General features: G+C 40.0%; 2 protein-coding genes and 1 long non-coding RNA gene across 5 annotated transcripts; 1 reads left to right on the plus strand and 2 right to left on the minus strand.

Annotated features, from left to right (window-relative positions):
* Window positions 1–3,656: 3,656 nt before the first annotated feature.
* trappc6bl (trafficking protein particle complex subunit 6B, like) lies at window positions 3,657–7,144 on the minus strand. Its single transcript, XM_044031426.1, has 7 exons — window positions 6,867–7,144; window positions 6,467–6,564; window positions 6,307–6,374; window positions 5,582–5,699; window positions 5,339–5,422; window positions 4,866–4,959; window positions 3,657–4,700 (listed from the first exon to the last, which is right to left on the minus strand). The coding sequence occupies exons 2-7, from the start codon at window positions 6,560–6,562 to the stop codon at window positions 4,669–4,671; spliced, it is 492 nt and encodes a 163-aa protein (XP_043887361.1). The 5' UTR covers window positions 6,563–6,564; window positions 6,867–7,144; the 3' UTR covers window positions 3,657–4,668.
* On the plus strand, window positions 6,359–10,082 carry bloc1s3 (biogenesis of lysosomal organelles complex-1, subunit 3). 3 transcript variants are annotated; one of them, XM_044031425.1, is made up of 5 exons: window positions 6,359–6,416; window positions 7,429–7,544; window positions 7,645–7,837; window positions 8,510–8,610; window positions 9,469–10,082. In XM_044031425.1, the coding sequence occupies exons 2-5, from the start codon at window positions 7,431–7,433 to the stop codon at window positions 9,652–9,654; spliced, it is 594 nt and encodes a 197-aa protein (XP_043887360.1). In that variant the 5' UTR covers window positions 6,359–6,416; window positions 7,429–7,430; the 3' UTR covers window positions 9,655–10,082. The 3 variants fall into 3 exon arrangements, with proteins under 3 accessions (XP_043887360.1, XP_043887358.1, XP_043887359.1); XM_044031423.1 differs by lacking the exon at window positions 6,359–6,416 and adding an exon at window positions 7,207–7,279; XM_044031424.1 differs by lacking the exon at window positions 6,359–6,416 and adding an exon at window positions 7,227–7,304.
* Window positions 10,083–14,807: 4,725 nt separating this feature from the next.
* On the minus strand, window positions 14,808–26,768 carry LOC122773048. Its single transcript, XR_006360849.1, has 3 exons — window positions 26,681–26,768; window positions 24,010–26,141; window positions 14,808–18,464 (listed from the first exon to the last, which is right to left on the minus strand). It is a non-coding gene; the product is annotated as an uncharacterized LOC122773048 (long non-coding RNA).
* Between the last annotated feature and the right edge of the window lie 944 nt (window positions 26,769–27,712).

The following is a 27,712-nucleotide window of genomic DNA, read 5'->3' on the forward strand; positions in this document are numbered from 1 at the left end:
CTTAAGCCAGCTATACTTATTCACAAGTACCAGCTTGAGTATTTGTACACTAGAAATCCCGTTCTGGTAAAACAGCACAGCAGGCCCTTCATATTTCCAGTAATTTCTGCAAGACTGCTTCCCAGACCAATGCTGAATGTTTCATAAATCAGTAATCTAACCAGTTTTTTTTTCATCTCTTAATACTTCCTGCTTTTGTACATTTTATCAATAAAAGTAGGGCACAATGGTAAATGCAAACCATGATGAAAATAAGACTTAAACCGTTCCAGGAGCGCGCTCCTGATTTGCGAATCTAAATCTAGTTTGTCAAGTCATGCTTGTCCCACCCACTGTGCTGTAGAATAGCTGGACAGTGGTGTGCGTGTGTGTGTGTAGTCTCTCTACTAAGATTTCATGTGGAGATAAGAAGTCTTTTGTACGAGGTTTAATCTTACCAATCCCGGGCTCCTATCCATTTCCCTTCTCCTCTGCTTCAGTTACATCCAATCACCCCTCACATAGTAAAACTATTCTGTTTACCAACACTGTTTCATCCGCTCTAACTGGAGGGAAGCAACCTTTCCAAAAAACAAAATTGAAACACTAAATACAAACACATGCACAAGAGCTCCAGTATTAATTTGTCACTCTTAACATGAGATGGGCCATGGCTGAAGTGATTAGTGGATGTGAAAGGGTTAATGTGTGTGTGTGTGTGTAGTGTATTGTGTCTGATAGACATTCTCTCACATTCTCGCCCTGTGGGACATAAGAAAGGCAGGCAGATGGCTGTATTCAGGTCCACTGCGGGTCAACATATGGCCCCAAGAGACAAGGTTTGTGTTGGTGTGTGAGACCGAGGATCTTGCTCTTAACTATGCATGAGTGGAGGAAGTTGAATATGTAGGTGAGAAGAGAGAGAGAGAGAGCAAAAAGGTAATGGATGGGGCTGAAGAGGAGCTTTGAAAATGAAGCTGTGAAGCAAAGGGGATGGTGACAGTTTGAAAAGATGAAAGTGGATGTCAACCTTCGGCGTCATATAGTATAGGTTTGTTATCAGAACCAAGTTTGTGCACACAAACAAGGAATTTGACTTTTCTCTCCAATACTACAAAACAAATAAATATATAAACAGAAGAGGATTCTTTCTTTTTTTTTTGAGCAGAAGATATGAATATAAAAAGTATAAGTTATTGAGAATATAACAAGAAGGTCCTTCACAGTATGTTCAAGTTGTTGTAACAACTTGGGCTTATACAGATGATGCTCAATTCTAAATAAGACCCGTCTAGAATCAGCACAAGTTAGAAATGGTCAGCATTGGCTGAATGTCAGACCATTGCCACTTGTTGAGCAAGTTAGCGAAATTGTTTTAGTAGAGATAGAACAATTTTAAATGAGATACTGTCCTTTAGTTTGATATTCAGTGAAACACAGAGGTGGAGAGTAATGAATTACATATACTTGCGTTACTGTAATGGAGTAGGTTTTTGTGTACTTGTCATTTTTAAAGTCAATGAAGGTCCCTGAGTGAGTGAGAAAGTGAAAGCATTTGTGACCTTTGACCCATTTTCACTGATACATTATGTGTTAACATATTTTATTTTGTCAGCACTTTAATTTGTAAAGGTTTGCCTTTAATTAAAAGCAACAACACAAGAAAGGAACCCCAACCTTGTTAAAAAAAAAAAAGTAGAAGAGTACATTTTAAATGAGTCACTTTTTTTACTTTAACTTGAGTAACTTTTTAGCCCAGTACTTTTACTTGTACTTTCCTTCACCTCTGGTGAAATATTAATGTTGATGATTGTCCTATAATGCTACAGAGCTGTCTGGCCTATCTTAATGCTATTGAAGCACAAACATTAAAGAACTGTGGGACTTGTACATGAAATAGTGTATACATAACAAACAATGACAGAGAGAAAAAAGTGTTACTATGGCTGCACTTCAAAAATAAAACAGTGCTTAAAGGAAGTCTAAATTGAGGGTGTAAGTGCACTTTTGTGTGATTACTTTGTTGGCAGGGAAAGACTGAATACCACATTACACACAGATGTAACATGAAGTACCTGATTAGCTACATCATATTTAGTATAATGATTCTGTATATTAATTCTAATGGGACACATATTATGCCTGTTCTATTTAAGCGTTGTGTACATTGCTGTATGGGTCATTGTGATTTGAACATATTCATCAACTTTTTACACCTAAACTGTTGACGTCCAACAAACCGACGTGAACGGAGCCGCTGTAATGAAACGTAACCCAAACGCCTCTGCGATTTTTCTCACACTACAAAGGAGCCTGTGCACGGTGTTGCTGAATTGTAGCAAGTCATCAGTTTGAGTGAATGAATGCTGGTTATACTTGTTCACCCCGACACATCCTTTCTTTCTCCTGGCCCCTCCTCCTCTGCTCCCCTTCCTCCCTTCATTCACGTTCCTCTTTGTGAATGTCTTGGTGATATTGTGATGCAGCGTAGACCTGGAGGAAGGGGAGCCCCAAGCTGTGTGGAGCAGCACACAACAGCTGTTGCTGAGGCCTCGCCGTAATCTTTTATGGTTTCACTGTCCCAAACCCCCACATTCCCTCACTTCATATTGTCTGAGAGACGTTTACCTCTCACCCACTTCTATCCCCACAATAACAACTTTATATTGAACTTATTTCCGGCCCTCTATCTGCCCCCACCTCTAATAAATCCCCCTCTACCTTCCATTCCCCTTCAGACCCATGTAGAGGTGCTTCTTTTTCTCATCTAATTTTCCTCTTGCCCATTCTCCCAATCTCCTCCTCCGCCAACTTTCTACAATTCCACCCCCTCCAGCTTTCCCTTTAATCCCTCCCTCTGATTTTTTTTCCTCCTTTACAGAAAGGATTTGGGCTAAGTGTTTAATGGATTGCAACAAATGGGCAAAAGAGTGCACTGTCAGGTGCTGTGGATGTATTCAGACACCAAACTTAATTTTCTAGACTGTTTTTTCTTTCTTTCTTTCTTTAACAGCATTCATACAATTGCACCGAAGTTCCAAAAACAACTAAACTCGATATAACTGACCATGCACTGTGCAGATGAGCTGGCGTAGAACGTGTTTAACTTTTCTTCAACACTTAAGCTCATTCAAGGACTCTTGTATTAAGAGCCTCTCTACTGAAGTAAGAACATGACCCACTTCAAGTGCTAACCCTAAATTTAAGAAAACAGAGGAGGTTAGAGGAATTAAAGTAGATGTTTTTTTATTAAGTGACCGAAACTTAAAAAAGCAGAAGCTAAGGTATCCAGACTTACAGCTCCTATTACCCAATGTCCAAAACCCCTACCCTAGATCAGGTGCTTTATATTATGTAATCAATGGCAACCCAATTCAGAGACCCTCCCCAAATCTCTTTGCAAATTAAGTCAGTATAACCCTAATGACATCACTGGGGTTAATTTATTTGACTTTAAAAAGCCATCATCTGAGATGCTGTTTAAGATTTATTTAAAATGTAAAAGCGCTATAGTAGAGTTTTGAAGTTCCGCACACTCACTCACACACAGCAGAGCCTCCTAATACCAAGCTTATGCTGAACAATATTATTGTAACAAGTTCAGCAGTAATGACAAGAGATTGAACTGGTGTTGCTGTTGTACACAGTGATCAAGTCAATACATTTGAGAGATAAACTATTGTTTGTTATCACAGATTTATTGTGTTACCCACAAAGTAAAATATAAAGACAAAGGTTGTTGTTTTTTGACAGTGTGGTGTGTCCCTCTAGTGGCACAAAGAGGCAACTAGAGTGTTATGCTGTTTTAGGACCCATGTTGGAAAAGTTATAAACAAACCCAGTAAAAAACACAACTTAGGAACATCTCGCCTTCACACGTTTCACATATCAATGCTGTACATTGGAAGAAAATATACACACGGCTGGAAAAATATTCACACGTAAACCCATCTTTAAATGGTCAACTCTAGTGTGGTGCTTACCAAGTAGCTGCCATTCCTCTTTCATTTATTGAAAAGCTAGCTTTAGAAATACTCATTATCTCAAATAATAAGTTACCTGAAACTGTCAACATACTGTATATGAAAGACTCAGCTCCTAAAGGCATCTTGCTACTTGGTAGAGCAAAGCACCGGGTGCTGATTACAGACAAACAAGTGCTGAATGATTAATCTGAGATGTCAAGGGTCGCGTTTTTCAAAATAACTATGGTCTGGCAGCTGAGATTATATGTTTGTATGTGGGCACATTCGTTTCCAATTATTTCTTGCTAAACACTTTGACTAAACGTTGCAACACAGCACAAATGAAGTGACCTTCTATTTAACAATACATTCACCTTTACAATATAGTGACAAATAAAGTCCACGAAGGCCAGGCTTCTCTAGTTTACCTAAAACTAAAAATGACAACACCTAACATAACCTCCATCAAAATCAAGAGGCAAAATAAAACAAATGTTGTTTTTACAAGTAAAAGAGAATCTCTGGCTAAATCTCTTTAATCTCTTTATATCAGCAGAGCCTGGCTAGTCCCGTTTGCTGCAGCTGTGGAAACCAGGATGGCGTTTGATTCCCTCGACGGTTGGACTACTCAGTGGGAGGACAGGGACAAATGTCCTCTCTGTAAGATTAACAGAGCCCCTGCAGGGACCAGTTCATCAGCACCAGGGTAGCAAAGAGGATCAGTTCACAACTTCTGGACCACCACCTGGAACTTACCTGACAAAACAACATGGAGAGAGATATACTGCATGAAAAATCAAGTATAGTAGTTACCACACACACAAATTTAATGGCTGCTGTTAGTGGCCAGTGGGCTTTTAATGTCCATTAAACACTTTAGGATGTAAGACAATCATTGACAAATGTGCTGGTAGTACTTACAGGATGGCATGACAGAGACTTCAGCTGTCACCACACTGTCCAGGCCAATGTTTGACAGAGCACCTCTCACCATGCCACAAGAAAATGCAAGGTACTGAGAGAAACACACACAAATTAACCTTCGGTTTCTTTATTATTGGCTGTATACCAAAAACAGGCTTGAGGGCTAAATTCTAAGTTGATATATAATGAAGGCATTAGGGCTGTAACAATTACTCCATTAATTAATCATTAATCGATCAGTTGTAGAATTAATACACGTTTTCTGATTTTTCAGTTTCTTAAATGTGACTATTTCCTGGTTGCTTTTCTCCTCATAAGAACGAAACCATTAAACTGAATCACCAGGTTTAAAAAAACAACAATGTTCAACATTTTATGACATTTTATGGACCAAACAATTATTCAATTAATCAACAGATTAATTGATTATGAAAACAATAGATAGTTGCAGCCCTAGAATGCATACTGACCTTAGGAGCCTGTTCCAGGTACTGTTTTCCACTGGAAAGCTGAGTCAGCAGAGCAAACTTGTTGTCCTGTAAAACATAGGTACCCTGTGGCAGAAAACAATGATTTAGATACAAATAAAAAACAGTGGCAGCAAATGTTTAATTTAAGGAAATGCACATTTGACTATACTCTACTTCACACACAACCAACACTGTGGTAAGCCTGGGAAATCACATGTTCACTGATCTGCACTTTCATTTCACCTGATGGTTTGTCCTAAGGTTGTCAATCTGCCTCCTGAACACCTTTGTCCAGAAGTCTTTACAGATGAACTTCATTATATCCAGCTCATCCTTAAAGCTGGGAGAGTCCCTGGTTAACCTGGGCAGAGGAAACGTATAGTTAGCGATGCAAGATCAGCAAAGATGGAGGTTGTACAAATTTACTATCATACACAGTATGACTACTTTTAAATCATGACTTTTTATAAAAGGTCTATTCATTTCAGTTTGCCATTTACTACATTTCTTGTTTCTAGATACAGGTAACTAGCTATAAATTGCACTTATGGGCATTGTTTTAAATATATATTGTTTTTTTACTGCAATTAGTTTGCACTATTCGTTTGGGTCATCAATGGAAAGTACTAGGGGTGGGTCAAAATACCAATTTGGTGATATAACGTTGCCCTTCCTTGTGCAATTCAAGAATCAATCAATTGGAGAAAGCTACGTTAAGACATGACCCATCCATGTTCAATACATAGACTTTGTTCTCTATGTTGTGATCAACCAACTTTTCACAAATGTTTTGTTTTCTTCAGTTAGACAGATATCGTGATGTATCGCTATAATTGTCTTGCAATATATCGATTATCACAGAATTGTTGTATCGTGATATTATTGGTATCGTGGACCATGTATCGCATATCATATTGTGAGGTACCCTGTGATTCCTACACCCTACTTGAGTGTTAGTGCTGTTGTACCTCTCAATGAGTCCTTGTCCCACTCTGAAGCCCATGCCTTCGAGGACTGACACACAAACAGCCCTGTCCTGAGGAGAGAGCAGACGAGATCAGAGATTATATACTCTATGGTGAATACAATTCTTTTTTTTTGGTTGTTGGTTATATTTACTGCACATACCTTGTTGTCCATCTCTCCTTTGCCGGACTGCTGCTCCTTGTAAACATGAGACACGATCTCCATATGGAGAAATTCAAACAGAGCCTCGTCTGCCATCCCTGACGAACACATTTAAACGTGGTTAAACAACCCGACAACGACACACACGGCTAAACCACAACAGGTTTATTCAAGTAAACTAGTTAGTCATATTTTAATAAACAACAGCATTTAGTGGGAAAATAAACCATTGCCACAACTTAGCATTGGCTACATAGTTAGCATAAGATAATTAGCTAATGTTTGATAACAACGTTGGCAAAGGTAGAGATGATTTTTGCAGAAGAAGAGGAATAACGTCTACAGAAACAATGCAGTTCTGTATATTTTGAGCCGTGATACACAGCTTAAACTACTATACCTGTCAAATTATTGTGGGTCACGAAGTAAATACGAGCTACTTCCTTGGTTGCGCTTCACATTAACACCAGGACGCTCCTATTCGCGATTCACGTCGGCGGGGTTTGCGGCATATAGCTCGTCAAATGAAAGAATATTTACGTATTGATAGTGTATGTCACAAACTAAAACAAATTGGAACTGATCCCCAAAATAATAAGCCCATACAATTCACACAAAATACATACTACCCCAGTACTTGATTTAAAAGCGCCAGTGTCACCGCTGCCGGTGTGCGCCGGGTTCGTAACAAACATATTCTTGATCACGTGACCTGGCATATCTTCCAACCACGGTATAATACGTCACGTATCACGTGACGAAAAAAGCAAGGCATTTCCTTATTTCTCATGTGATCTATGTTTTCGACTGAAGGTGAAGGCTCCCTCTCTTATTTGAGGTTAATATTGCATGTCCCTGCACTAGTTATTTAAATAATAATTATAATGATTTAATATTATTATTACATAGCGTTATTTTGCTCTGTTTTCAGTGTAACTGACGACGTTTGTGTGTGTGTGCAGTCATGGCTAGTAGGTACCAGATCGTAGTGCAGGGTGAGGCATCTGAGACCGACTCTGATGATGAGGTTTACATCACCTCATTGCCTGCTCCACACACTGCCTCAGGTGGAGCAAAGGTACGTACATGTGTGTGTTTGACACATTATTAAAGCCTGTCTACACCTGTCCTGTACTGAGTATATGTCCTGTTTTGTCTGTGATCTTGAATATTGTCAGGTTCCTGGTGAGGCATCCGAAACAGACAGTGAGGAGGATTCGGGGGAGGATCGGGCAGACCGAGTCTCTGTAATGAGTCACGAGAGCACTCAGATTTTCAAGAGAGAACTGCCTCCTCTTATTGTGGTCAAAGACCACCCTGATATTCAGTCCATTGTCGAAGACAGGCCAAGCCCTACACACAGGCCACACGGTAAGGAAATAATCATCCATCCATCCGTATTCAACAACTTTATCCTCCACATGAGGATCGCTGGAGCCAATCCAAGCTGATTTAGGGTGAAAGGTGGGGTACACCCTGGACAGGTTGCCAGTCCATCACAGGACCACATAGAAACAAACAACCATCCACTCTCACACGCAGACATGCAGTAAATTTTGAGTGTCTGATTTGTCTAATCGCCAAATCTGCATGTTTACGGACTGTGGGAGGAAACTGGAGAACCCAGAGAAAACCCACGCACACAAGGAGAACATGCAAACTCAGTCAGTCAATATTGTGACAGAAAGGTTTTGAATCAAAAGGTCTTCTCACTTTTCTTTTGACCTATTAATTGCATGTCATTGTCTGATTAATGAGTTCAGATCCAGTTGAAAACCCATGAAGCCAGAAAGGTTAAAAAAACTATTTTACATTTTCAAACTGTACCAACATCTCAACATGTAACAAGTAATGTACAATCCAATTTGCATAATGATAATTGCACTTGTAATTTTGTTTACATTTCAGTTTATTTTCAGCCAAGTCTGTATTCAGCGTTGTTTTCGTGACATCTCACAAATCTAGCTTCAATGAAATGCTTGAGTGAAAAATCACACTAGGTTTTAATGCTTTCTCTTCTCTGCCAATGTCTTACATTTTCAGGGGACACACTTCTACAACAGAAGCTGCAGGAGTCTAACAGCCGACTGTATCACGACGTCTCACAGACGCTACGGCAGGTTTATAGCAGTGCCACCAGGGAGGTATGGTTGGATATTTTTTTTTATGTAATATATGATTTAAAAACCCTCAATTTTATAATACATGAATAGATACTAAAGTGTGCCTAAAATACTAAAAAAACACACACCACCTATAGACTTTTAAAACACATGTAACATAATAATACAAATATAGGATAAGCACATGCTGGCCTGAAAGTGGCCGTCTGCATTGGCAGTAGTGCTGAGTGGCAGTACACACATGACAAAGAAGTGTGTCAGCACCCAAAACCCACAGATGAAATAAAACATAGAAAAAGGACGGTACACACACACATCGCAGGGCACTGCAGTTATTACTTCACCCCACGGAGATGGAGTGAAGTATTCTTTTTAGTTGCTCTGTGTGTCTGTCTGTCTGTGTTTCCGCACTTGCCAGTATGACCAACAGAGGCCGACAGAGGCTTATTGCGTGAATGGGGTGAAGTCTGCCATCTGTGATTGCCTTGTTCTCCACTGTGGTGGAAATTAATTAATAGATTTGAGGTCAAATAACCTAACCCATTATCAAAAATGTTACACGGAAGATACTTGATAGATACTGTATATAAAGGAGAAGATAGATATTTAGTGACATTGCAATGTGAAACACAACACAACCTCATTCGGCAATACACGCCAAATAGCAGTAAAGATCAAATACATACAAAAGGCAATACATGTAATGTCAGAAGCTTTCTGAACACAGTGGATAGAAATGACCTGTCAGACAAAGAGGTGCTGATCTGAATCAGTTGTATTCAAAACTTACATGAACTTACAGATTCCAGGGTCTCGACAGCAACAATCATCAAGTCCCATTCAATAGATTTGGGTTTTTTTTTTTTCTTTCTGTGAAAGGTGCGCAGTGCAACAGCGCAGCTGAACACATCGCAGGGCGCCATCATCAACGCTTCTCACAGCATCAGATTAATTCTGGATGACCTGAAAGCTGTCTCTGAGAAGATTGACATTATCACAAGCTGTCAAATACTGCCTGAAATTAACATTGGTAATCCAACTACTAATACCGCTCCTGTTTCTTGAGGAAACATCAATGTGTTTTACGTCAGTGTGTTTATAAGCAATGTGCATGCGTTTCAAATACACATATGCTGCATACTACAGTATATAATATATGTATCTATCTGTTACATCGTGTTATTCTGTGTCTTCCTGAGCTTGCGTAATATTTCTGTAAGGAGTTGGAGTCAAGAAGAAAAAAAGATGCTCTCTCATCTCATGTTTTGCACCCACATTTCACATTGCCATTTTGGGATTGTAATTATTAGTTTAAAAAAAGTTTAGTATATTTTACCGCCAAGACTGATTATTTATTTTATTTTTTTAATTTGGCATATTGTCTTTGGTGTTTTCTGGTCCGCTGTGATTGACCAGGGATGCTTCTAGTGCAATATTCCCTCTTGTGTGTTGACAATATAAAATAAAAATAAAACAATAATTTAAATGATAAACTGTCTGGATGGTTTACTGTTGCTTTGAATGAAAGTAAAGGTAATGACAACTGAAACTATTTTCTTTCCTGTAAGTCATGAGTTAGAATTGAGGTAGATCTTCAAAAACATAAATATTAAATACATGCAATAAAGACAGAACATGAGTACATCACATAATGTTATTGTACCGGTGCCACAATTCCCATATAAGCTAAGTCTGTAATCACTCTAACTCGCAGAACTCACATTAACCCACATTAACCTAAAAGAAAGAGACTTGAGCTTTGAAGTGACCCAACGTTTGTCAGAAGAAAACCGGTAAATTATAATTAACAATAGCAATATGAGAGAGTCTTTCCATTTTTATATTTTATTACAAAGGAGCCAGTCCCTTTTCCTTCTTTCTTTATGTTCTTTCTTTATGTTCTTTATGTTACCCACAGGTCAAACAGGCATGTATGTATACACGAGCAGCATGACGAGCAAGTTGAGAACTGTGGCCACAATACCCACAGCATCAAATATGTGGTCATTGTCTATCTCACACCAGGCAGAGTTAGGAGTCACACTTTCAGGATCCTGCTGCTGAAAGAGAAAAGAGTGTAGAATTTGTTAAGGGTAGTGTCATTACATGTCTAAGCCACTTGATAGCACCATTGCTATAAGCATAACAACCACAAAGCCTAAAATAGTTTATTTCTCCTCTTCTGGGATCTAACCTGACAAACCCAATCTACTCTGTTCTACTATATTCTGTTGCATTTAATATCTTGGTAATTTCCCCTGTAATCTATATAATTTAATTACATTTTTAGACTCATGCAAGTGAGATATAATCTCATCTGGAGGGTATGCCACACAAATATCTGTTTTATAGCTGTATAGCTATAGCTGTAACATGCAGGGACAGCTCCATAAATTATAATTAGGTTTACTGTATATGTAAACACATAGCTTGTGTTAAGTCTAATGTACTAACAGGGTTTAATTTATTAGTAGGCACAATTAATTAATTTACCCTGTATAATATACATACACTCATACAGGCATACACTCACAGTACAGTAATGAAACCACCTCATATTTTGTATTTACCTCCTTCATGTTTCGTCTCAGTCCTGTCTGTGAAGCTGTCTCCATTTCTCAGTCTTCAAACTAACTCTAAAAACTAGTTCAACCGTAGTCCAAAAACAAATCCAAAAACAAATGGCTCCAAATATTCACCGGGATAATGACTTCCAGGCAGTAAATGGCGTGAATTGCCCTCTCAAGTCCTCTTTATCCTCTTCTCTCCCTGAGCTCTGGATACCCGCAGGTCGGTGATAAACGAGTGTATAATGGGATGCACTTTTGTTTGGCTGTAAGTCTTAGTAGCTCAGTATGTCACACAAGGTCAAGAAGCTGTTCAGCTGTCCAGCCGCTGAATCCGTGTCGGGTCATATATAATTGGTTTGTAGCTACCTCTGCGTGTGTCCACTGGGTAATGTTACTAAGGGAGTGAAGAGGCCTCAAATACCTTGTGTTGACATCACTACTGCCCTCTTATGTGTGTGTGTGTGCGTCGACGGTTTGCATAGGGACAGTTTGGAAATCCATATATAATGACCAGTCAACTTTGAAAATGTTTTTGTTTTTCCTTTTAAAGCTTTTAAAAAAGTGTTGACCTGAACAGTTACACACCCATATAGTGAATAGCTGATTCACATCCATCAGCTCTGAATGGCCATGATAAACAAGATCCACAGAGACATCATTATAGGGGAAGCTGAGGGGGGAGAGAGAACCTCCCTCAGGCCACTTGTCAATGGAAATGAATGTTTTACCCAATTAACCTGTAGAATATTTAGAAAAGATTTAAAGTGTAGGAAACAAATGATAAATCACTTCAGATTATCAATGCATCTAAAGAACTAATCACCACCAAAATGTAGGTATAACTGCACTAAAGAACTTGTCTTCTAACAGCTTATCCTCCCTCTTTCTGTCATTCAAACTAACTTAAAGGTTGAAAATCAATGGTTGGAGATCAGCCAGGTCTTTGACCTTCTCCCCCGCCTGGAACTGAGGTAATAGACCATAGAAAAAGTCAAAGATCAGTAAACTGATCGGCAACTCTCTTGGGTTAAAGATGAGTATAATGAGACCCTGGAGACAAAAGCCGTCTTCATTGCTGGGGCCATCTTTTTAAGATAAAGAAGCATTTCTTTCATCCCACAGATATCTCATTATTATTATTATTTCCTGTGTGTTAATGAATATGTTGGTCTACATATGGATTTCCCAGTTCCTAGATGTGATGACTGAGCTCCAGGCTCTGGGAGCTGCATGATTGACGAGTTATTATTAATGAGAGCAAACACTAAAATACAAAGAAAGCACAAAAATCCATTGATTCTTTAGGTATTACAAAATATTAAATGCATAAATGCATATTTTTGAATTCTGTAAACATATTTCTAAATATATTAATACATGGAAGCATAAAAATAGCATGCATAAGTGCCATGTGCTGCAGTAATCATGTGCTTTAATTTGCTTTCTGATGTCTCTCCTGCTAATGTCTCACCTGTTAAATCAATAGCATTTAACATCCAACAGGATGTGTGTCTTTATGTATTGACAGTAAAATAATGTCAATAATATTATTATTATTATTATTAATAATAATAATAATAATAATAATAATAATAATAATTGTGTTTTTTTCAGTTTATAAGTTAAGAAATCGCTCTATATTATAATGTTACCATTATCTTTGTCCTGATGAGGTTCAGTGATCAACTTTGGGGAAAAAGTGAGAAACCACACTAATATAACAACCTACTGGGATTGACTGTGTTCCTGATTTCTCCCAGTGAGGATGTGTTGTAAATGACATTGACCTTTTCAGACACGTGGTGGCTTTTGCATTAAACACAGATCTAGGTGCATCTGAAGCGGCATGAGCATAAAATATTTTGACTCAGTGGGTATTTTTCCTAAGGCTGGATGGACTTTTGAGGGGATTGTTACACACAACAGGCAACTAGGACATTATTTCACTGTTTACATGAAACATCTTTCCTTGTTACACTGACAGTGGCTCGAGGCTCAGAGCCAGGCATGGGGTTCACGCTTGAGCTGGCACACTAACTAAAGACCAAAATAGGAACACAGCAAACAATGGACCAAGGCACAGAGGAACAAGTATGCTTGAAGTCCACAGAGTGCAGAGGGCAAATGAGAATAGGAAAAGAGTAGACGCTACATAATTAAATCACACTACATTTTAGTGGCAGTCAGAGCTACATTATGCTGGACACTATATGGTGTGTGTATAGTATGTGTGTGTGTGCAGAGGGCAGCCACTCATATTAGCCAGGTCAGTGGCTGCCTCATGGGACGCCCAAGGACATACTGTTAGTTTATCCGGCTGGGTGAACATGGCTGCACCCAGGAGCACAGGTTTTCTTAAGCAGCTATGCTACTTAAAAAAAGAGCTCTGCTCTGTGGGTGATAAACTCATTTTCATACAGTTAGAACACTCAAGATGACAAGAAATTATGATACTTCTCACCTATAAACCACAAGAATAAACAAGAGGGAAAAGCTCTTGGAGGAGCTAAAAGATGGACAAGCACTCACTGATACACAATTGTATCCTTAATGTTGTTATTCCAACTCATCAGTGATTTTGTTGGTATTAGAAAACATAATTTTCAGGACTTAGAATGAACACACTGAAATAAGTCTCTTTTTTTTTAATTGCTTGAGGGTCTCGGCAGCTCTCATGTGTAAAGGAAGGCTATTCCACAGGTTAGGAGTGGAAAAGGCTCTATCACCTCTGTTTTTTTTTTAGATCTGGCTATGTGCAAGAGCAGCTGGTCAGCTGACCTAAGAACTCTGCCTGGAGTATGTGGCTTCAAGAGCTCTGTCAGGTATGCAGGTACCATGAATCCAAAAAAGATTCCTTGCAGATGTGTGACAGAATGGGCTTAACATGTTAACAGCACTACAATAACCATCTGAAATTAACTGTAGTTTTCTTTAGGTTAAGAGTTAAGAAGTTTAACACCATCTCCATCTGTCTCTGAGACAGTCCAGCAGAGGTGTTTTTTTTTTTAATAAATAACCTCAAAGGAGAGCAGGCGCAGTAAGAAAAGGATAGGGCCCGGGATGGAGCCCTGAGGCACCCCACAGATAAGCGGAATAGGCCAAGGAATATTGACGTAGATGAACGGATAAGCTTCTATTTGATAAATGTGACCTGAACCAATTGAGTGCTGTGCCCCTAATGCCCACACACAACTCAAGACTAAGTCTAAGATGTCTAAGGGGCAGTGAGATATCCACAAGGGGAACTATTTTAGTAACAGGAGGAGAGGGAGGAGAGGGACTCCAAAGCAGCAGTGCATATTGAAGGAGGAGCAGGGTCTGAGACAGAAGGAGAGTTAGGCTTCACGGTGGTACAGCATGAGTCAGCATAATGACAAGCAGTGATTTGTGTATGACAGTTGGAAATGTGTTTTTAAAAAACAAAAAAAACCAACTATACATTTTCTATAAATCCTAAAAGGATTTAGGAGAAATAAGTTGCTCCCTCTCCCACATTTTACTCTTTTGTTTTCTAGTTTTCATATGAGCTGTATAGTCTGTATTGTTGCAGAGATGTTACAAATCAGAGCTGTAAACCTGCTAAGAAATATAGGTTCAAATACCAACAGTTTATGTTCCCCAAATCCAAAAATGAAACAAAACAAACAATAAAGCTCTAGAAGTGGTGTTTTGTGTTTTATTGACATTACGATATTTACATCATATTATCATAAAATGAAAAGTACAGCATTTGTTCAATAGTTACTCTCGGGAACTGGAACACAATTAGGATGGAAGTTTTCTCCTTTGATAGTATAACTTTCCCTGCTAAAAGGAGTTTGCATGATTAGCACTATATTATTCCTTGAATGTTAGTACACTGTTAAATGAAAAGTGACTGTCTGCATCCAGCATGGCCTCTCAGGCTAAAAATTAATTAAATTCACAAGTCGTGAACAAATATGAGAATTTGTCTCGGCATGGCTGGCTGCCTGTCATATTCTTAACCAAAACCTTGAACTGCAGAATACGCAGTAGATAATATAACTCGTTGATCTGTCTAATACCTGCATTCTCTTGATTGCTGACATGAAAAATGTTTCTTATTATAGCACGTGGCTACAGAATATCACAAGGATGCTTATAAACCTGCAATGATTTTTGTGAGTTTATTTATATATATTTTTTTTATATATATACTGTATAATCTCATATAGCTCACTGCCCATATTAACATTTTATTTTAACCTGTGCATTTAATATTTGTAGAAAATCTATGTTTCAGTCTAAAAAGAGATGACTTTTACTAGTGGCCTTTATTGAAATATGCCTTGTTACCAAGTGGCACCATTACCAGTATCTGAATGAACCTGAGCTGAATCAGTGAGCTTACTTGTTTGATAATATCATGTGAGATTTAGGTGCAGCACAAAGTAGGCATAATTATATTGTGATACTTCACAGCTGCGGCAGAGTCAGACAGCAGATGTCCAGGGAAACAACGGTGGTGTGAACTCTGCTTCTTGGTGTGCACGATGAATTTAGCTCAACAAACGTCACTGTACAATTCTTAGATGTGACAGGGAAGTGGATGTGTGAGTGGCATCAATCTCAGCAGGCTTACTGTGTGTGTGTGTGTGTGCGTGTGTGTGTGTGTGTGTGTGTGTGTGTTTTGTGAGAACCAAAGTCTAAGTAAGGGCATTTTTTGGAATGTGACGACGCTTTGGCTTTCACTTATTAAAAGAGCTGTTTGAGGGTTGACACTTGATTGCGGGGCTTAACACATTACATATTAGTTACGATCTGGGTTTAATTACCATAGCTCAGGTCAATGTTTCCAGTAGTTCTAACACTGTAATTGCTGACGTCTCTAAATACAGCTACAAATTGATCCAGTGAGGCAGTGCATGTCAGGTGATGGCAGTGCTAACGGCAGTGTTTTAAGCCTTCAATTTATAGCAAGATTGGCTTCTAATTTATTTTGGAGTTAAAACTTACTTCAACATTGTAAATATCCTTCTATAAAACTGAGACCAGTGCAGATAGTTGGTTTTTAAATGAGAATTTTTAGCAAGGATTTGTTACTATTTCGTCTGTGACAAGGAAACTTTGGGATAACCAACAAGTTCATATGTGGAAATCAAGAGGGGAAATATTCATCTTCAAAACTTCCTAAAACTGCACTCCGTAAAAAATAACCTGTGATCTCCAGAACCATTGGTATTTGTTGAGGTTCATTCTACATTTTCCAAAGTGGTGACATTTGCTTATTCAAAAACACAATCACAACAAAACCCTAACCCAAAACACTCAATGTTTAACTCATTTCATAAAACTAAGAGCATAAATACACACTTTTACATGAAATCTTATAATGCAAAGATGAATAAAAACTTAGTACTTATTCACACAAGCCAACATGTAAAATTGTAGACAGGGTAAGGGAGCAAACAGAGTCATTCATCCTTTAGTGTCTTTTCAAAAACCTCTGACTGATGTGTGTATGTAATGAAGCCTTTTTCTTTAATTATAATTTTTTTTCTTTACAAGTATGGTTGCTTTCATATATAAAAGTATTGTGCTTTGCAGAATGCAGTAGAGACGTATGTGGGTCCTCTAGTACTATGTCTTTTCTGGCGTCAGCTTGTTGGTGGAGAAGAGAATGATGAGGATGAAGTGTAGATTCAGGCCAATCCTTATTCCTACTCGCTTGTCGGCTATGTTTAGGTTTGCTCCTTCATTAGAGTCACAGAGCTTTAATCTAAACTCATATCCATAGTGACATGTTGCTCCAGCAGGAACGTTGCAACCCAATCCCAGGGAGTTTCCTGTGTGTTTTTGAGCGTCAAGACAGATGGCAAGGCCTCGTGTGTGTCCTCTTTTTTCAGACAATCCACAGTGGTTCGTCCCAGTTTCTCTGTTACTTTTGCGTTCCCTTGTGTTGCACTGCATGTTTGCACTGTCTTGATTTGTGTGACATTGCCTTGGTTTCATGTTTTTCCCTCTCTGATGCTGCCTTGTGGTTGAATTGTAGATCCAGTCACAGAAACATGATTCCAGACAATGGAGTCCTGGTCTTTGGTACCAACTGTCAACACTGATGTGTTTCATGTCTGGGTGTTTTCATTGTCAGTAAACATGTAGAACAACCTGAATCAATGGCAAAAATGGCAGTCAAGTGTGATAAATAGCAGTTTGACTGCAGCAATATATGGTAAAACAAACATCTCACGCAAGCGAGCGAGCGAGTGAGACCCCTTTTCCACAATGATTTGGAATTTTGTGTATTTCCTCAATCTCACACCTTTCCACTATTATTAAAATATCACAATATTATCAGGCACAGACACCCACCACACAATGTACATGCACACATCAGATGGAGGTGTATATGTAGACAAATAGAAGCAGCAGAAGATTGAGAACAATGCCAATAACGCCCAGCAAAGCCAGGAATCTCTCCTCTGGTGTGCTCCGGTACGGACACATTAGGTCCATGTAAAACCCTTTTCGTGACTCAGGAAATAATTCTTAATGAGCGATCATCTGTCCATACGTAATGATGCTCTGTTCAAGTGTTGTTGTTTTTTGGTCCATTAAGAGCACTCCCTGTCTACATAATATATAATTGGCAGTGATTATATCTTATAACTGACAGAGGAGCACACACCAATACAAACCTCACACTGCCACAAAGTCAATCATGAACCATGTTATAAGACAAAAAGGCAGATGCAGCACACTCAAAAGTACCGCAATCAAATCAAAGACACACAAGATCTCTACATGTGGGCTCACTCGTCTTTTCACATGGATGTGTGAAATTGTTGTGAAACACGTGACAGTGGTTTTACAGTGTTGCGAGGTGGAGATGATTCCTCTTTCGGCTCCTGTCCTATGATGGGCAGCAGCTTTTAGGTAATGGAATAGAGTTGTCTTTACTGATCACCAGTGATGCAGGTGTAGATAAATGTGGCCACTATCCAGCTGAACACACCGCCAGTGGTCATCACATCTCAGCACTTACTCTGCATAATCAAACCCTCCAAGTATATAAATGTATATAAATACTTTAAGAGGACGGCGGGCAGTGGTGACACCGCCGATGTCTCTTGTCCAAGAAAACCTTAGGTGACGGAGGTGTAGATGTAGACAAATATGACCACTAAGAGATTGAGGATGGTTCCGATGATGCCCAGCACAGCTAAAATTCGCTCCTCACGGTCATTTGCGGGGTCGTCGTCTCTTGCGTGAGCGCTGCAGACATAGCGGCTGCCCGGGACCATGGTTACCATCACAGAACCCCACCCCCACAGGGCGTGATGCCTGGATAATCAGAAGGCGATGGTTGGAAAGTGCAAATGGAAAGAGGAGGGGGAGAAGAAAGAAACAGGTTAATTATATTGGACACAAAGCAGCTGTAAATAAATTGTTTCAGTGCATGCATCAGTTGTCATTCACATTAGTGCAAAAAGTTTTGACCTTATTTTGGTGCATGCGTCTACACCAAATGCATGCGTCTTTCTTCAAAGCTCCCATCTTTGCCTACATTCTCCTTTTTATTCTCCTATTACTCTCACTTCTTTTACATCCAACTTACTGCACGACCAGTCAATAGCCAATGCAATGCCAACACAAAATGGCCAAAACAAAGGCACATTCTCTAATATTTTGCTTCGTGCCTATCATCCAAGCCTGTGGGGGCAGTGTTATGACCGCTCTAGGGTTGCTTCATTTCTAATTTCAGACCATAGTGAAAAAATGGTTCCGAATGGGACATCATCTCCCATCTACCATGGAGTCCAGACCTAAACCCCACAGAGAATCATTGTTATTCAATTATTCATTCAATTATTTAACACTGAATGTTAAATTTTACTGGTAAAGTTACATGTTAGAGCTGAATATTCCTCACCCCATCAGGGTTGGAGAACATATGCCTTCAGTCAGCCTCAAAACTTAATTTCACCTACATGTTACATACTGGACCTTTAATGTAGCTGTGAAATGAAGTAAAATAAATTAAATGCATGGATCCCACCAATCACTTTGGTAAGATTAATGTCATCAACATTTTAAAACTGAGTTAAACCCAAGGTTAAAGAATTTGGCATATGTTAACAATATTGTGAATTCATCTTTTGTGAAAACTCAGTCCTAATGTCCTTTTTGATACGTCTTAGACTTCTTCATCCATTTATTACAATTTCCACCTGTACCTGGGCCTTGCTGTTGATGTGGGATCAATGGGATCAATGGTGTCTGTTAAAACTGAATGAGGTCAGACGACTGATGGGGGAATTATATGCGGTCCACTGAGACAGTTTGGGAACGTCGAGGCAAAGGGAGGTTAGGATGAGGACAGTGTGCAGTTGTAAGTATTTATATCTCTGTCTATCTCTCTCTCTCTCTCTCTTTCTCTCTCTCTCTCTCTCTCTGTGTTTATGCTTTAATAAGCATGACCCATGGGATTATTATTCAAGATTTAAGATATCCGCGAGTATTACACTCTCAACTGTCAACAATTAGATTGTTCCTCATTCAATTTGTCAATAAGTCACCATCCAATAAAAGATACAGTTTACATGGAAAATCGCCAACTCGGTGTAAGCAATAACTGAACAGGTGTGCAAGTCACAGACATTTATATTCATCCTAAACTCTCGTCTTTTTTCTCCACTTGTTTATTTTGTTTTTCTTTTGTTTTGGTGCAGGCTAAACATTCCTACATCCATTAGCTTTGTGTGTGTGTGTGTGCGCGTGTGTGTGTGGACTGGGACATGGCCTTATCATTTGATGCAGCTCAGCCATTCAGCAGTGTAACATGATTATTTCCAACCCAATTAGTGGGGATGCGTGGCATGACACACCTCAAAACTCTGTGCCCTAAAGCACATAGATAACAGAGGGAAAAGCAGAAAAACACAAAGAATGGAGAAAAAACCCAAAACAAAGCATAGCGAAGAGTTAAGCGATACAGAGATTTGTAGATTGTAGTATGATACAGATCTGTCCTGCCACTTGAGTTAGCGCTTCACTTTCTGATTTCATGCATTATTGTTTCACTCTTTGTGAATTCTTTTGGAATTGTTCATACTCCGCTCGCATGTGAAGTTGTTAGTTATATACGTTGCTTGTGTGCACTCCCTGAGAAAGGAACACGTACGTTTCACACATACTTCTGCTGTGTTTTATTATCACAAGCTTGAATTCAACAGCCCAAAAATACATTTCAAGACATATCTGCAACTCCTCCTGTGTTATTCTCTCCCTCAAAACAGTTGCATTAATGACCCACAGAAGCATTTTAAATTACTAGTGCTCAATCACCATACTTGCATCAAGAGTGGATCAGATGTAAATGTCTTGGACTTAATTAAGATAATAACAAAATGATTTATTATTTTCACTCATTCACTCAAAAATATCTCAGGTAACGGACAGTTAGTGGCATTTTCAATAAATCCAGTGGCTCCCACTGCGCAGTGCAATACAAATACAGAGTAGCACTGGGGAAATTCACCTCAAATGAATAAAAACGGCCGGGCCAGTTTGCCCCATGAAAGTGTCAGCTGAATTTATGAAGGCTGTGATATTAATTCCCCGTGGCGGTTGCGCCTTCCTTCCACAGATTCCTTCCGTCTGCAGTGTAAGTGTGCATTACTGTGAGAGTTTGACAAGTTGCATGTAGTGATTCACCATTAACGTCATCTCAAGGAAACATGAATGGAAATTAGAGCCCTTAGATGCATAACACACCAGGGAATGCCACCACTGAGTAACATCATGTCTGTAGCATGTAGTTTTTTTTTTTTTAAAAAAAGGTTGATGAGGTAAGCTGGACACTCTAAATTGACCGTAGGTGTGAGTGTGAGAGCGGGTGGTTGTTTTGTCTACATATGTGGTGAACTGTGCAGGGTGTACCCCGGTAGAAGATGGATGGATGGATAGATGGATGGATGGATTTTGGAACTCATTTCATTCAGTGGAAGTATCTTATTGGTGCAATAATAGCTAAATAAATTATAATCTCCTAAATAATGTGTAGATTACATACAGTAGTAGTGATACAATTATTCTCCTCCTGTAGCTTTGTCTTTTGTCTCAGTTGGGTGTCCTTCATATATTTTGAGTCTGGTCATTGGCAATCTCGAAATAGATGGATGGATGAATAATAGATAGTCTATACTGATCTTTAATCCTCGTCGTGATCCAAGGTATGTGATTATTGGTCATGCGAACAACAATAATGTCAAACGCAATGAAAACAAATTGAGTTCTGTTGTACATGCAGTAATGATTGCAGAAAGAAAGAAGTATTGATCGCAGTCATTGATTGGTGGTGATATTGACCTCCCACGGAACGTCTTTATCAATGATCTCACAGCTTTTGTGTTTGCCACAGTACAGACACCCTGTTCAGAGATCAATGATGCACACATGCAGGTGCAGCACGGACATAAAGAAGGCTTGTGAAGTTGTAAAGACCAGCTGTTTGGGTTACCACCAGATAATCATTTTATGAATTCTTCCTATACAAATACACATACATTATGTATATACCCTTCTCTGTCTCACACACACACACCCACACACTGCACATAGAATGGTGTGGATCCGTATGACACTAGAACATTCCACACAGCCTCATTACAAGCTCGAGGCCAGCGCTGCTAGAATCCAAGGCCAGCAGCCATGAAATAACTGTCACTTCTCCTCAGCCACTGCCCTGCTTCCTCCATATCTGTGCATGTGTGTCTCCAGAGTGTGTGGGTGGGTACATGTGTGTAAGAAAAATCCACACGGGGAAAGAGAGAGTGAGAGCGCCTGCTGTAAGACGGCGTTTATGAGCTGTGTTAATGATGTGTTAATAATGTCTCGTGGAAGTGGGGGAGAAAGTGTGAGACAAAGACCAATGAGTGTGTGATGGGGCTGAGTGACATTGGACACAGTCTTTTCAGGTGACAGCTCAACCTATTAGAGATAAACAAAGTTAAAATGTTTGTGCCATTAACGGATTAGCAAAATCCTCAGATAAAAAAAACAAAAACCAGATTGATTGGCTTGGGTTCAAACAAACATGATATTGACAACTGTTGTTTTCAAAGTAGGTAAAGCCAGTTGCCTGTATAGTGTTATGCTCTTGTTCTCTTACATGATAACTCCACGTATCTCACACAACTGAAGCATTAAGAAAAACAGGGAGTTTTGCTTGACTCATAACAATTAAGTGTCCCTCCCAGCTGGGACGGATTATGAGCTCAGATGGAAGGATAAAGTTAAATCAATTTTCAATCTCACTGATTCATCCCACAATGTGCTTTATGTCAGACAACACCTGGCTAATAATGATAATGGTAATACGACTGATTGAGCCATATTACATAAGTTAAAGTGAACCTAAACTCCCTTTAGGGGGGCGTGGTCTGGTAGTGAACAAGGTGAGGGAAAGGTGTTTTAAAAAGGGGGAGGAGTCTGAGACAAAGGACAAGAGAGTGATGAAAGAGCGTACCAGTGATGCAAGCATGGTCTAAACTTTGTTATTTGACTGAGGATCAGGGGCGGATAACACAGCCTAAGGGGCTCTATAAATACATCACATAATGACCAGTGTAATTTGGCTGAAGGGCCCCTTTCTGATAGAAGAGGTGAATAACATATATGATATATCACATAACATAAACAGTGTTATGTGGCTTTAAAGCCCTCATTAAAACATCAAGATGAGTAATGTAGTGGTGAAAATATCAGGACAGCAGCGCAGCAGTGCAGAGGCTTGGGCTTCAGGGCTCCCTGAATGTTCTCTTCATATTCTGAGCTGTATTATCCTCGTATTTTAATCTTGACTCTCTGGGAGATACTTAGATATTGGTCTCTCACTATGAAGTGTTATTCGTAAATATGTATGTGAGTTTTGAGCAGAATTTGTGTCTGTATATTGGAAGATACTTTATGTGTGTACATACATATATATATGAATAAGTATACATATATATGAATAAGTATACATATATGTGTATATATATATATACACATACATATATACATTGTGATTAAATATCCTCCAACATGAAGACACCAGGGATTCTGTATAAGGCAACCACAGACTCTATATCAAAGCGGATTTAGTCTTCTAAATTGGCCCAGTGAAGCTAATCAGAAAGTAAGAATATATTAAATAGCCACCAGGGGGCGACTCCACTGGTTGAAAAAAAACATTTGAATGGAAGTCTATGCACAAATGATGCTAGTTCTCAGTTGATTTAATAAACATTTTCCTGAGGTCAATGTCGTCAACAATATTCCTGTTTAAAAGGTTTGAAAAGGAAATAGATGATAACAAATGTGATTGGCAGCCGCTATCGTCCAGTCGGTGCCTTGTTGCAGGTGATGTCTGAATTCCAGGATGTGAAATGTCACCATGGCACTTGAGGCGTCATAACAGGAGTTCAGATTCTCATGTCACAACCGGTTACCACCTGAGTTAAATACGCTTTGGGGTTTTTGATTGGTTTAGGCAGGCTGGATGACATGTGACTGACTGAGTCCCAGCATCATGTGACCCACACAAAACAGTTTGAATCAGCAGATGGAGACATTAAATGATCCCCCGCCTGCCCGTGCATTTCATGTGGACTGTCGGATCACATTACCCTGCATCCAATTACGTGAACAACCATAATACCTCTGAACTCTGAACTTCTTACTGACCTTTCACCTTTGACCTTGGCCATCACCCTAAGGGAATGGGAAGCTCACTGGTGTATATATATATACATATATACATATACACCAGTGTAAAGTGTGTGCATGCATCCACTGGTATGTTTAGACATGAAAGTGAATTATACAAACAAAGAGATGTACTCACCACACATTGCACCAGGGGGGGCAGCCAAAGACTCCTTTCTCTCTTCCCTTTATCCAAGCATGTTGTCAGTTTTTTCTTCTCCGTCTTGCTGGTTGCCTTCAACTCCCTCTTCTCATTCTCCTCCCCCTCCGTGTCCCCCCTCTCACCACTGCTGTTCAGGTCCAGCTCTGTCACTGGTGGGGAGAATCCAGGCTACACACACACACACACAAACACACACACAAACACACAGCTCCAAGCAGCAGCGTTTTGGAGGAGACACTCAGACACAGCTGGGTTCAAAGCTCGGCACACACACTCACACACACACACACCACCACACAAGCTCGCACAAGCGTCGCTGACTAACACAGCTGAGCTCCTCGACAGTCTTCACACCCCCACGCAGCCACACACACACACACACACACACACACGCTCACGCCTAGACACGCAGCTGGTCTGTCCGCAGCTGGATGGAGAGTGTGCGCTGTGTCGTCCTGCGCATTTGTCTTGATGTTTTGAGGAATCTGTGATTCAAGTCGTGGAGAGAAGGTGGTCTCTATCTTAGTGTCATGATGGCATTTTGAGCTGTCGTCATAGACATAAAAACAATATATGCATATTGCCTTCCATTAACACATCCTTTGTGTTGATGATGCACATCAAAGCATTTCACATGTGTCTCCTGAAGCCTGGACAGCAAACCTCCTCTGGCTACAGTTTTGTAAATGAGGCCGTTTTCAAAGAGTGCAGGCAGTCAAAGATATCCATATTCATAGGCAAGACCTGCCTCCCATTCTTATAGATGAAAAATAATGTGTTCTAGTCCTGGTGAGATGACTCAGATGTCGATTCCCATCTTGCTTGATGTTTCCTCACAAAATAAAGGTCCAGGTCTCTCTGTAGTCACTCCACTCCCCCAGTAGAAGCCATACAGGGACCAGAGTCTAGACTCATTTGCAGCAACATCTTAGCTTCGCCATGCTCGACTGTCTGCTGACAGTATTTAACAGTGATGTAAAACGGCTTTAAATAAGGATAGGGTTTTTTTTCCCTCCTGCTTTCCACTGGTGCAAGGAGTGGGCTTTTTCAAAAGTAGCCTGTCAGCATAAATATTTAACAGCGACCTCTTGCTGTGTTGCTGTCACCGTTGAAGTTCCTGTGTCCCCTTTGTGCGTTGGATGACAAGGTCTGTGGTTTTCTGTGGTGTTTTCAGTTGCTCTTTCTCCTCTTTTAGCTGCTGCTCTCTGCTTGCATGTATTTTTGATTCGGTCTTCATCTCTAAATCCCGTCCCTTGGTGCAATCTGTTCTTTTTTAAACTCTCTACAATGTTCTTTCTGTCCTGTCAACACGTGTGCAAGCCTCCATCATATTTATTCTTTATAGAAGCATACAGTCACCCAGGGCTTTCTCTCCTGTAGCTGTAGCTCAAACAGCTTTTTCATTAAGTGTGTCCCTATGTTCTCTGTTTTTCTGTGTCCACCCTGCAGCAAACCTTCATTTAACCTTCCCTTAATGGTCTTCAGTCATACCCAAGTCTCTACTTTCTAAACTCACCCTCTTCTTCCTCTGCCTGTAGTGCGCTGATTCACTCGGCCTATATCTCACTCACTGCCTGCCAGTCCCACTGCTTCTGTCCGCATCACGTCCTTCCTCCGGCTAATTACTGCTCAATTGTGGTAAAGTCCACCTCTATTTTCCACTTTGTATCTCTCCCAATGCTCCTCTATCTCCCTCTGCCTCTTTTATTGCACGTAGAATACACAGTTTTCTAGCTGCTGTGCTATGAGTCATGCAGCTGCCTTTTCTCCATATTCCTTCCAGAAGATTGCTAATGTTATTGTTCTGTTCCCCCCCCACACACAGACAACTCCTCTCTTTTAACAGCACACCTGAGAGTATTTAGCGTTTCTCTTTGAGTTATCCTTCTCCATCCTGATGGGACAGATGGAAGGATGGTCTATGTATAGACAGCCAATCAAAGAGAGTCAGACTTTCTCCAACTGCACAGCAGTCTCCTTATGTTGGTCTTTTCCCTCCGTGTGTTCCTGCTGCTGCTGATTACAGGCGGCGGCCTTTGTCCTCTTCATACAGGATTATGTCCTTTCACTTGCTCTGGTCAGTGGTGCAAGTTCCCTTCTCTTTAAGTCTGACAAAAAAAGGGTGAAATAAAGGATGAAACAGAGGTAAATATTCCTTGAAAATACATTAAAAATAGCTGAATGACCCTCTTAGAAGATAGGATAGGAAATGTAGCATAGAGGAGCTAAATAAAAGAGGGATGCCCTCAGGATCTGTGGAAGTGACAGAGGAGATGTGGAAGGAGAGAGAAGGGGTGGGTGGGTATGGAGAAAAGCCTGTGTGTGGGTGGAATGGAGAGATGATTGTAAGATGGATATGGGGGAAAGTGAGAGGAGGAGCTTGTCAGAAAAAGGGAAGGAAAGAAAAGAATGGATGAAAACGGCTCATGGATGATGGAGTGGTTAATGGTGGATATAAAGATATATAAGATGGATGGATGGTTCTAATGATTGACATCCAGAAAATCTCTTGATGCTGCTGTCATGAAAGGAAATGCCTGTCCCAGGCTCTACTATTCAAAACTATTCAAAAACAAGATGATACAATTTTAAGTGGTAAATTCCCTATAAATAATTTCCACATCTTGCTATTTATATCTATTTTTACCTGCATTTGAATCCTTATGTGCACTCTCTGTCAATGCACTGCTCCTCTCCTGTCTCTTAATTTTTACCCCTCTCATCGATTCTCTCCATCCCTCTCTCTGCCCCTGCACACTCAGTCTGTGCTATCACTAAAATGCAGCATCCCCTTCCTGCTCCCCTCCTCCTCTGCCTCCTCCTCCCCCTCTCTACCACTCTGTTTTGCTCATTTCCCTCCCTCTCTATCCCCGTCTCCGCTCCCATACTCTCCACATTTGTCTGTCTCTCCCTGTTGTCTTCTCTCCTCCTGTTTTCACCCATAGCTTCCCTGTCTCACACCTCACCCTCCGCCTGTGTTTCCCCATTCCCCATCCCCACATTCCATCACCACATCACACTGCCACCCTTTCTGTCTCTGTCGTTTTCTTGCTTTTTTTTTTCCACCCCTCCCTAAATCAGATAAGCTTCCAGAACGGAGTGGACAAGCTGTTTAAGAGGAGAGCTCTCAGAACATGTGAACACCATTCATAACCCTGCCACATGAATAATATACACTCAATATATACAGTATATGTACATAAATATATAGGTATGTATATACACATACATATATATATACATATACATATACATATGTATATATAAACCAAAAAATCCAATCCAAACAGCAACATTCACAGTGCAGCACATTTGGGAAAACATAACAGTGATTTGGTCCCTGGTATGAGACAGCAGCTGCAAATCAATTAAATACTGAATGGAGACTATGAAATGCAATGTTGAGGTGACTGAAGATGTGCACATACCTCTGCATTTGAAAGGGAACCTCTGTTCGACAAATAGCAACAGAATCAATGAAGAAATAAATCAAACATCAGTCCTGACCTGGGTTTGCGTGAGTGGTCAAAGTAAGATTAAACAGAAGAACACAGAGAGAGGGATTGTGTTCTACTGTGTGCGTGTGTGTGTGTGTGTGTGTGTGCCCACCTATGTATTAACTCATACATCACATTGCCCTTTTGTGGGGAGTGGGGAGATCATTTTATAAATGTGACAA

The sequence above is a fragment of the Solea senegalensis genome, linkage group LG8 (assembly GCF_019176455.1).
Source record: "Solea senegalensis isolate Sse05_10M linkage group LG8, IFAPA_SoseM_1, whole genome shotgun sequence".
NCBI lineage: Eukaryota > Metazoa > Chordata > Actinopteri > Pleuronectiformes > Soleidae > Solea > Solea senegalensis.

Bases quoted from the DNA above. Each gene is read 5' to 3' on its own strand.
- bloc1s3 (XM_044031423.1), top strand. The intron at 7,545-7,644 runs GTACGTACATGT...GAATATTGTCAG, and splicing joins CTGCCTCAGGTGGAGCAAAG to GTTCCTGGTGAGGCATCCGA. The intron at 8,611-9,468 runs GTATGGTTGGAT...TTTCTGTGAAAG, and splicing joins ATAGCAGTGCCACCAGGGAG to GTGCGCAGTGCAACAGCGCA.
- trappc6bl (XM_044031426.1), bottom strand. From the start codon at position 6,562: ATGGCAGACGAGGCTCTGTTTGAATTTCTCCATATGGAGATCGTGTCT. The intron at 5,423-5,581 runs GTGAAATGAAAG...TTTCTGCCACAG, and splicing joins ACCTTAGGACAAACCATCAG to GGTACCTATGTTTTACAGGA. The intron at 4,960-5,338 runs GTCAGTATGCAT...TGTTTCTCTCAG, and splicing joins ACCTGGAACAGGCTCCTAAG to TACCTTGCATTTTCTTGTGG.